The 11,149-nt window shown below is 39.3% G+C and overlaps 1 protein-coding gene across 1 annotated transcript; it reads left to right on the top strand.

The window, feature by feature from the left end:
- Positions 1–3,147: 3,147 nt before the first annotated feature.
- LOC129486551 (sodium/bile acid cotransporter 5) lies at positions 3,148–10,408 on the top strand. Its single transcript, XM_055286622.2, has one exon. It carries the CDS (start codon positions 6,122–6,124, stop codon positions 7,433–7,435), a length of 1,314 nt encoding a protein of 437 aa, XP_055142597.1. The 5' UTR covers positions 3,148–6,121; the 3' UTR covers positions 7,436–10,408.
- Positions 10,409–11,149: the final 741 nt, after the last annotated feature.

Raw genomic sequence — 11,149 nt, 5'->3', positions numbered from 1 at the left:
TTAAAACCTAGCTTTATCAACTAAGGTTTTGGGATATCTAAACTTTTTGTTATCATTTCAACAATGTTCATAGCATCTTCACTAGGAGGAGATTCCCTCTTATTTTATTTATTTATTTATTTATTTTTTCTGAGATGGAGTTTCACTCTTGTTGCCCAGGTTGGAGTGCAATGGCATGATCTTGGCTCACTGCAACCTCTGCTTCCCAGGTTCAAGTGATTCTCCTGCCTCAGCCTCCTGAGTAGCTGGATTACAGGCATGCGCCACCACGCCTGGCTAATTTTGAATTTTTAGTAGAGACGGAGTTTCTCCACGTTGGTCAGGCTGGTCTCAAACTCCCGACGTCAGGTGATCTGCCCACCTCAGCCTCTCAAAGTGCTGGGATTACAGGTGTGAGCCACCATGTCCAGCCAAGATTCCCTCTTAAGAAACCACTCTTTGCTCATCCGTAAGAAGCAACACCTCATCCATTCAGCTTTTGTTAAGAGATTGCAGCAGTTCAATCACATCATCAAACTCTACTTCTACTTCTTGTTTTCTTGCCATTTCCATCACATCTACGAGTATAAGATCACTAATTGCAGATCACAATAACAGATGTAATAATAACGAAAAAGTTTGAAATATTGAGAGAATCACCAGACTGTGACATAGATACACAAAGTAAACCCATGCTATTAGAAAAATGGCTCTGGTAGGTCGGGTGTGGTGGCTCACACCTGTAATCCCAGCACTTTGGGAGGCCAAGGCGGGTGGATCGCTTCAGGTCAGGAGTTCAAGACCAGCCTGGCCAACATAGTGAAACCCCATCTCTACTAAAAATACAAAAATTAGCTGGGTGTGGTGGTGGGTGCCTGTAATCCCAGCTACTGGGGAGGATGAGGCAGGAGAATCACCTGAACCTGGGAGGCAGAGGTTGCAGTGAGCCGAGATCATGCCACTGCACTCCAGCCTGGTGACAAAGCAAAAAAGACTGCATTTGATTTAATCTGATGCAACATAAAATGGAGCGCCATAACGTGCTATGTTTGCACTTACATACAAAGTAGTGTAGCGGATGCTAATTTAGTAGATAATCAGTATGGCTATGTTCTAATAACTCTTTTATCAGAAAGTATAACACTTAAATATATCCCCAGATACAATAAGTTTTAGTGAAAACTAATACTGTAATGTTTAGCACAATTACTTGCACATACAAGAAGATCAACACATGGTCATGCAGTCGACTAAAACTATGCCAGAAAAATAATAACAAGGTTGAGAAGCGGAGAAGTAAGGCTGACAGGAATTGAGTTAAACCTAAGGAGAATGAAGGTGTCCTATCAATGATTAGATAGAAAAGAGACAAGGCAGTCTGGATGGAAGGACTTATATTATTAATATTAGCAGGCTTACTGGTGGTAAGTTAGGTGTGGCCCCAGACAGTGGAGCAAACTAGTCTGGTGGAGACAGGAGCTAGCATCCTTAGTACTGGGGACTGGTGGCTGCAGCAGGAGCTGTCTCCTAAAGAGAACAAGGTGTGGGAGAAAGAGAAAAGACTCAGTTTCCAGCTCTCTATTTCTAAATTACTCAGAAAGCAGACAACTTTCTCAGGCTTTCTATTAGGGTTTTCAGTTGAGGAGGCTTAGAAAAATTTTAAAGATTCACTCTCCCCACTCCACTCTAGCATCTTTCCACCTGCTTGCAGACAAATTTTAAGTAGGAAATCCACAAAGAGAATAAAAATGTTTTAAATTTACATAAGTAGTGGAAATAACAATATAATAAAAATGAGTTCTAGTTTAAAAAATCAGGCAGCAAATGCTAGGGAACTTCAAAAAGTTCATGGAAAAACAAAGATAAAATAGGCCAGGGCTGGGTACAGTGGCTCAAGCCCGTAATCCCAGCACTTTGGGAGACTGAGGTGGGTGGATCACTTGAGGTCAGGAGTTCAAGACCAGCCTGGCCAACATGGTGAAACACCATCTCTACTAAAAATACAAAAAACTAGCCAGGCATGGTGGTGCATGCCTGTAATCCCAGCTACCTGGGAGGCTGAGACAGGAGAATCACATGAACCCAGGAGGGGGAGGTTGCAGTGAGCCAAGATTATACCATTGCACCCCAGCCTGGGTGACAGAGCAAGACTTCGTCTCAAGAAAAAAAAAAAAGGCCAGGTGTGGTGGCTCACACCTGTAATCCTGATACTTTGGGAGGCCGAGGCAGGATTACTGGAGCCCAGGAGGTCGAGGCTGCAGTGAGCCATGATCTTGCCACTATACTCCAGCCTGGGCAACAAAGCAAGACCCTTTCTCAAAAAAGAGAACAGATAAAAATATAAAACATAAACTTTATTTTTCAACATAAGCTCCATCAAGTTTAAGACACTTTTGTAAGCAATGACACCAGCCACTTAGTCCATCCCAAAATAAATGATGGTCCTGGATATTTAATCATGTTAATGCAGTCTGTTTATTAACTAAAGAAAAACGGGTGCCCTTTAAAGTTATTTTTTTTAAAGATTAGGAAACAAGAAGTCAGAAGGAGCCAAATTAGAACTCTAAGGTGGATGCCTAATGATTTACCATCAAAATTCAAAATTGTCCTTGTTTGATGAGAGGAATGAGCAGGAGCATTGTCCTAGTTGAGAAGCAGTCTCTGGTGAAGCTTACCTGGGCATTTTTCTGCTAAAACTTTGGCTGTCTCTAAACACCCTCATATTTTTTTTTTTTCTTTTTGTAGAGATAGGTCTTGCTATGTTGCCCAGACTGGTCTTGAACTCTTAGCCTCAATGGATCCTCCTGCCTTGCCCTCTAAAAGTGCTGAGACTACAGGCATAAGCCACTGTACCCAGCCTCAAAACACCTTTATAATAAGCAGACGTTATTGTTCTTTGGCTCTCCAGAAAGTCAACAAGAAAAATGCTTTGAACATCCCAAAAAATAGTTGCCATGACCTTTGCTTTTGACTAGTCCACTTTTATTTTGACCGGACCACTTCCACCTCTTGGTAGCTATTGCTCTGTTTGTGCTTTGTCTTCAGGATTATTCTGGTAAAGCCATGTTTCATCTCCTGTTACAATTCTTGGAAGAAATGCTTCAGGATCTTGATCCCACTTGTTTAAAATTTTTATTGAAAGACAACTGAAATTTTAAGTAGAAAACCTACGGAGAGAAGAAAAGTACTCTTGTCTGTAGCTGATCAGGGTGCAATAGTTTCGGTACCCATCAAGTGGAAAGTTTGCTCAAGTTTAATTTTTCTGTCAGCATTGTGTAAGCTGAACCAACTGAGACATCTATGATGTTGGATATTGTATTAGTCCATTCTCGCACTGCTATAAAGAACTACATGAGGTCAGGTGAGGTGACGCCTGTAATCCCAGCACTTTGGGAGGCCAAGGCAGGTGGATCACCTGAGATCAGGAGTTCGAGACAAACCTGGTCAACATGGTGAAACCCTGTATCTACTAAAAATACAAAAATTTGCTGGGCATGGTGGCAAATGCCTGTAATCCCAGCTACTCATGAGGCTGAGGCAGGAGAATCACTGGAACCTGGGAGGCAGAGCTTGCAGTGAACCGAGGTAGCACCACTGCACTCCAGTCTGCGTGACGAGTGGAACTCTGTCCCCCCAAAAAAACAATTACCTGAGAGTGGGTATTGTATAAAGAAAAGAAGCTTGACTCACAGTTCCACAGGCTCTACAGGAAGCATGGCTGGGAGCCTCAGGAAACTTAAAATCATGGCAGAAGGGGAAGAAAGCACATCTTCACATGGCCATCAGGAAACAGCAAGTGAAGAGGGAGGTGCTACACACTTTCAAACAACCAGATCTCGTGAGAACTCTATCATGGGACAACACTAGAGCAATGGTGCTAAACTATCAGAAACCATGCACATGATCCAATCACCTCCCTCCATGTCCCTCCTCCAACACTTCCTCTCATTACACTTCTGCATGAGATTTGGGTGGGGACACAGAGCCAAACCATATCAGATATTGTCTGTGCTATAATCGCTGGTTCTCTTCAATGAGGGCACAAACAAGATTAATTTTTTCTTCACAGATTGCTGTGAATGGTCTGCTGCTGTGGGCTTCATCTTCAACATTGTCTCATCTCTTAAAATGAGTTATCCATTTGTAAACTGCAGATCTCCTTGGGCTATTGTCCCCATAACCTTTATGTGAAGCATCAATGATTTCACCATTCTTCCACCCAAACCTCACCATAAATTTGATGTGTGTTCTTGCTTCAATTTTAGCAGAATTTATGTTCCTCTGATAAAAGAACTCTTTTCTAAATGTCTTATCTTAGTTAGTGTCCCTCACTAGATCCTGTTCAGACAGGTTATAAAAAGTTAATTTATTCTGGTGCAAAAAAAATTTGAAATTCGTACACACTTTTTTATAATACATATTTTCCATGAAAATTTAGAAGAACCCTTATATAGATGAATGATAGATTATCAAAGTTTTCCTAGATTTGTCAGGCTTTATTCTTCACGGTTTTCAAATGAAAGGGCCTGGAGAAACTGAAGAACTAAAAGGGTTGCAGAAAGAGTCCTGAGGGGAAAGAAAAATTGATATACTCACATCTTCGACCTGGGCAACAAAAGTTATGAGTCAAGATATTTGGTCACATAACTAAAGATAACTTAGGTTTTATGACATTTTTGTTTTTTGTTTTGTTTTTGTCATTTAAAATAGGGAAGTTTTAACTGAAATATCAGTGAACAGTCCCATTCCCTATCCTCACCATTGGTACAGTGGATCTTGTTTTTCTTAATGTGGTACATATTGATAAAATTTATGATACCTAAGGTCTATTGCATTTGAAAGATTAACCAACATAAATGGTATACTTTTAAAAAAAACTCGTTAAAATAACAAAAATGATTTCACATTTTTGAGGAACAAATGATCTAAAATACTTAATACAAATTGGCATTACCTTGAGCACGTTGCGTCATGATTACATGAAAGAGCTGCTGAAATGGTCATGTGTTTAGAGACTACTACGTCTGTAGGCTTAATAGTAAACGTTTTGTTGGTTGGTTGGTTAGTTGGTTTGCTGCTTAGCATCAGGACACCCACCCCTTGTGTGGGAAATATACGATTGTGTGAGTCTATGGGTTGAAACCCAAAAAGCCTGATGCTTTTTCTCATTCCTGGCAACCGAGGGATATGACCAAATTGGGTCAATTGAATGCCCTTGCCCCTAACTGTGAACAGAGAGTAGTGTTACAAATAAGGAATAAGAGATTAGAATCAATGCCAGTGTGTTTCCATTGCCCCATTGTGTCAGGGTCCGAGTGTCCAGTAGCTATGGTCCCTTAATCAGCCTGTACCTTTGGCCGTGGCACCAGCTACCTACTTTCCCTATGTTCCCAAGTTATCTGGTTATTTTCCTACTTAGGTATACAAAAAACAGGGTCAGTTTTTGCTTGACAGATTCAATCATCCTTCAGAGACGTAGGAAAACTATTAGTAGCCAAGGGATGCTGCCAAGGCCAGTCAGTGTCTGGGCTCTGCAGTTTTCTAACTTGTGATATTGGGTCACCCCACTAAGCTCCAGGAGAGCAGTGACTGCATCTGGCTTAATCATTATGGGATGGCCAGCTCCCAACTCCATGCCCTAGGCAAAGAGACATTCAGTGAATATTTATTTGACTTTGACTCGATTGAACAAAATAGTAACACTGAACTCTAGGTTTCCTCAGTATCTGTTACAGATATCTTGATCCTGACTGCTTTTAATTTTTTTTTTTTTAGCAAGAAAGAACTAACGAAGATTACACTAAGCTTTAAATTCAAGTAAATAGGAGGCTGTTTTTTTTTGTTTTTGCATAAGCAGAAATGAGGAAATTAAGAGGAAGAGATTAGATTTCTGTTGTGATAAATCGAATCTGCTAAATGCCATGACTTTTTAATTGTCTTAATCACAAGTTAAACCGGTTGTGTTGCTGCCTAGATGGCTACATATTTGTTTAAAAGTACAGCAGTCCCTCCTACTGGACTTTGATCCTACAAAAACAACTGTTAAACTCACCCTCAGACTGTCACTGGAACACCTGCATGAAGAATGTTCTTTCATTTTTTAAAAACGATTTTGCATATATGATTTATTTCAGCTTTCAAAATGATTAGAAAACTTTTTATTCTACTTTTGTTGCTTGTGACTATAGAAGAAGCAAGGATGTCATCGCTCAGTTTTCTGAATATAGAGAAGACTGAAATACTATTTTTCACAAAGACTGAAGAAACCATCATTGTAAATTCAAGCTACGAAAATAAACGGCCTAATTCCAGCCACCTCTTTGTGAAAATAGAAGATCCTAAAATACTACAAATGGTGAATGTGGCCAAGAAGATCTCATCAGATGCTACAAACTTTACCATAAATCTGGTGACTGATGAAGAAGGGGAAACAAATGTGACTATTCAACTCTGGGATTCTGAAGGTAGGCAAGAAAGACTCATTGAAGAAATCAAGAATGTGAAAGTCAAAGTACTCAAACAAAAAGACAGTCTTCTCCAGGCACCAATGCATATTGATAGAAATATCCTAATGCTTATTTTACCACTAATACTATTGAATAAGTGTGCATTTGGTTGCAAGATTGAATTACAGGTGTTTCAAACAGTATGGAAGAGACCTTTGCCAGTAATTCTTGGGGCAGTTACACAGTTTTTTCTGATGCCATTTTGTGGATTTCTTTTGTCTCAGATTGTGGCATTGCCTGAGGCTCAAGCTTTTGGAGTTGTAATGACCTGCACGTGCCCAGGAGGGGGTGGGGGCTATCTCTTTGCTCTGCTTCTAGACGGAGATTTCACATTGGCCATTTTGATGACTTGCACATCAACATTATTGGCTCTGATCATGATGCCTGTCAATTCTTATATATACAGTAGGATATTAGGGTTGTCAGGTACATTCCATATTCCTGTTTCTAAAATTGTGTCAACACTCCTTTTCATACTTGTACCAGTATCAATTGGAATAATCATCAAGAGTAGAATACCCGAAAAAGCAAGCTTCTTAGAGAGAATAATTAGACCTCTGAGTTTTATTTTAATGTTCGTAGGAATTTATTTGACTTTCACAGTGGGATTAATATTCTTAAAAACAGATAACCTAGAGGTGATTCTGTTGGGTCTCTTAGTTCCTGCTTTGGGTTTGTTGTTTGGGTACTCCTTTGCTAAAGTTTGTATGCTGCCTCTTCCTGTTTGTAAAACTGTTGCCATTGAAAGTGGGATGTTAAATAGTTTCTTAGCCCTTGCCATTATTCAGCTGTCTTTTCCACAGTCCAAGGCCAATTTAGCTTCTGTGGCTCCTTTTACAGTAGCCATGTGTTCTGGATGTGAAATGTTACTGATTATTCTAGTTTACAAGGCTAAGAAAAGATGTATCTTTTTCTTACAAGATAAAAGGAAAAGAAACTCCCTAATCTAACAATTAAAGCATTACTGAATTCCTACTCTGGGTAGGGCATTGTGGGAGAGTAAAAGAATAACTATAATGATACCTGCTCTTAAGCCACTTATAATCTAATTAAAAATCTGACATTGGGGGGTAGAGAATACATATATATATACATACACACACACATATTCATACATGCTAAGTACTCGATGAGTGGTGGAGATGATAATACAGAAGTTCAGAGGAAGGAGACAACTTTGCAACTGTGTTGGTTTGAGAATGTTTTATAGGCTATGATGTCAATATGATACTTTCAGTGGTCTCCTAAATGAGACCACTTATTAGTGATTATGCAATAGAAAACTTATTTAGTGATTATGATATATCCTAAGTATTAAAAGAAGGAACACCCATATAGCAGACATTTGATAAATTCTCACTCAGTGAATGAATTTGTAAATTTCATTAGCACATCAAAATAAGTATGTTTTAAAGTAAATGTGGCATCTCTGCCCTCAGAGCTAAGCTTTCTCCTGTCCTCCGTGTTAACCCACCAAAGGCATTACTGTTTACCCCGCAACAGAGGGTCAGCTCTTCGACCTCATCTCTCTTCTGTCTTCTTTCTTTCTTTATAGTGAATGTATTTCCTACAGAAACAGCCTATAATTCAATTGCCAGTGCTCTTCTCAATTCTCAGTGCTATCACTTTTTTTCTGCACTATATTGCTTCTTCCCTAAACCTTTCTAAATTGGCTTCTGGCCTGTCTCTCCACCCTCTACTCACTGTCAGATTAATTTTCCTAAAATCTAACATTGACCATATAATTTCCCAGCAATGAAGACTTTTTGCTTTTTAAATGAATTTGTATTTCTTAATGAGGCATTTATTATACTCTACTGTCTGATCTTAACCTAGCTTCCCAGTTTTATTTATTATTATTATTATTTTTTTTTTTTTGAGGAGGAGGAGTCTCACTTTGTCACACAGTCTGGAGTGCAGTGATGCGATCTCGGCTCACTGCAACCTCCGCCTCCCAGGTTCAAGTGATTCTCCTGCCTCAGCCTCACCAGTAGCTGGGATTACAGGCACCTGCCACCATGCCCAGCTAATTTTTGTATTTTTAGTAGAAACGGGGTTTCACCGTCTTGGCCAGGTTGGTCTTGAACTCCTGACCTTGTGATCCATGTGCCTCAGCCTCCCAGAGTGCTAGGATTACAGGCTTGAGCCACCACGCCCAGCCAGTTTCCCAGTTTCATTATATCTCCTCTCTCACCTGGTTACACATAGTCTTTTACCCAAACAGAATGACTTACTATGTTATGAGTATTGTTCATTCCATCTAACCTGGCTTGTTTTATGACTATTTGTGTCCTGTTTTAATCTTCCTATTTTGCTGTAAGTCTTTGAGCATAATAACTATGTTTATTCATTTTGATATTCCCTATCACATCTAACACAGTGTCTTCCGTGTGCTTATTCAAATAATGTGTTGAAGCACAGACTAGGGCCCAAATAAATAGTGTGCTTTTCAAAAACCTCCTTTTAATCTTCAGTGAAAATTTTTATTATCTAGGGCAAGTCTACACTCTTACACAAGAAAGTGTGGGATCGAGAATAGGAAATATCACTCTAAATAATCCTGCTTTCCCTATTTCCTAGCCTTATGGCAAATTCTTTAATCTTCTTATAGTCCAGTTTTCTCATTTAACAAATGAAGCTAATGATGTCAACTCCATAGATTGTCCTAGGAATTAAGTGAGAGTATACATGTAATGTGCTTGGAAGAGTGCCTGGGACATAGTAAGTGCTATTATTTTATCAGTTTTAACTTTCAACCCTGGTAGATCTGCTGCTAATTTGAAATAGCAATCATATAACTATGTATGGAGCCTAAAACTTTCAACATTTTCTATCAGTACTATTCACTATCTTGATCGTAGAATTAGAGAATTTTTGTTTACTTTGCCAGTTGATAAGATAACCAAAGTTCTTTTTTCTTTAAATGCCACCAAATCCACTATATGACTACCAAAATTTGTATAAAATCTGATATAAACCAAATAGACATGATAGATGTTTATTTGGTTTATAAAATGATAATTGCCTATGTAGAATATTTTACTCCTTTAAACTGAAATATCCACTATGGGTTTAAAATAGAATTACATTTGTACAAATTTAACTTACATAATGTTTTGGTTTTTTTGTTTGTTTGTTTGATTTGTTTTGTTTTTCTGAGACAGAGTTTCACTTTTGTTGCCCAGGCTGGCATGCAATGGCGCGATCTCAGCTCACCACAACCTCCACCTCCCAGGTCCAAGAGATTCCTGCCTCAGTCTCCCGAGTAGCTGGGACTACAGGCACACGCCACCACACCCGGTTAATTTTGTATTTTTAGTAGAGATGGAGTTTCTCCATGTTGGTCAGGCTGGTTTCAAACTCCCAACCTCAGGTGATCCGCCTGCCTCGGCCTCCCAAAGTGCTGGGATTACAGGCCTGAGCCACCATGCCTGGCCAACTTGTTTTTTTTTTTTTGGAGAGGGAGGCTCACTCTGTCACCCAGGCTGGAGTACAGTGGTGCAATCTCTACTCACTGCAACCTCTGCCTTCCAGGTTCAAGCAATTCTCCTGCCTCAGCCTCCTGAGTAGGGATTACAGGCACCTGCCACAATGCCCAGCTAATTTTTGTATTTTTGGTAGAGACCTGGTTTCGCCATGTTGGCCAGGCTGGTCTTGAACTCCTGACCTCTTGGGCTGCACTTCTAGCTCCATCATCTTACCAGCTGGGGAATATTTTGGTCAAGTTACTTCATTTCTCTATGCCCAAATTCATGTTGAAAATGGCGATAATTGTAGTACCTACCTCGTGGTATTATTGTGAGGATTAAGTGAATTAATATGAGCAAAGTCCTCATAAGAATGCCTGACACATGGTAAGCCCTATTATTATTTTTGTTACATTATGCATATTTAAATGATCTTATAAAGCAGTTGCAAGGGCATGGATCGAATTTGGAGTATATTTTATTTCTTTAATAGATGTATCAAGGAGGATAGATTTTACATAGTAAAACTTGTCCAAATATATGGATAGGGATGGGGTGACCCAAATTATTCCTTTTTAAAAAAATAAGAATGAGAGGCATAAAGCAGACTGACTAATCAGTTGAGTTCATACCAACTATTTTCCACGGCCACGATTAGATAGAATAACGATCCAGAGATAGAATGGTTATGCCAATTTTTCAAAAAGTTTCTTTCCAGCTCTTAAGAGATGATTCTATGATACACTCTTCCAAGAATAACAATTTTATGATATATATTTTTATATCTTGGAAAGCTGTTGGCCTTATAAGGGTATGTCAAAGTCTTAACCAATATATGCAACTCCAATCTGTTATATCAAAACATGAGATCTTATTAGATATCCTTGGACACTCCACCCCTGAACAGCTGCCATTGTGTATTTATATTTGATCATTTAAATCAAAGCCCACTTAAATAATTATTATAACCAAGAACGTCTTCACATGTGGAACCTGAATTATTTTTCAGTGAAGAGAGTGGTTATTTAAAAAGTCATCTCCAAAGACTAAGTGTAGTTGGCAAGATGCCCACAATTTCTGGGGAAGGAATTCCTGTGGCCCCTCTTTATTATGGAAATACAAAACAAGGAGGCACCTATTGCCCACTGGGAAGGATGACCAGACCGCTTTGTGGCTTCACAAGGGCCACCCTTCCCT

Source organism: Symphalangus syndactylus, chromosome 7, assembly GCF_028878055.3.
Source record: "Symphalangus syndactylus isolate Jambi chromosome 7, NHGRI_mSymSyn1-v2.1_pri, whole genome shotgun sequence".
Classification (NCBI taxonomy): Eukaryota; Metazoa; Chordata; class Mammalia; order Primates; family Hylobatidae; genus Symphalangus; species Symphalangus syndactylus.
This window is presented reverse-complemented; position numbering and strand designations above follow the sequence as displayed.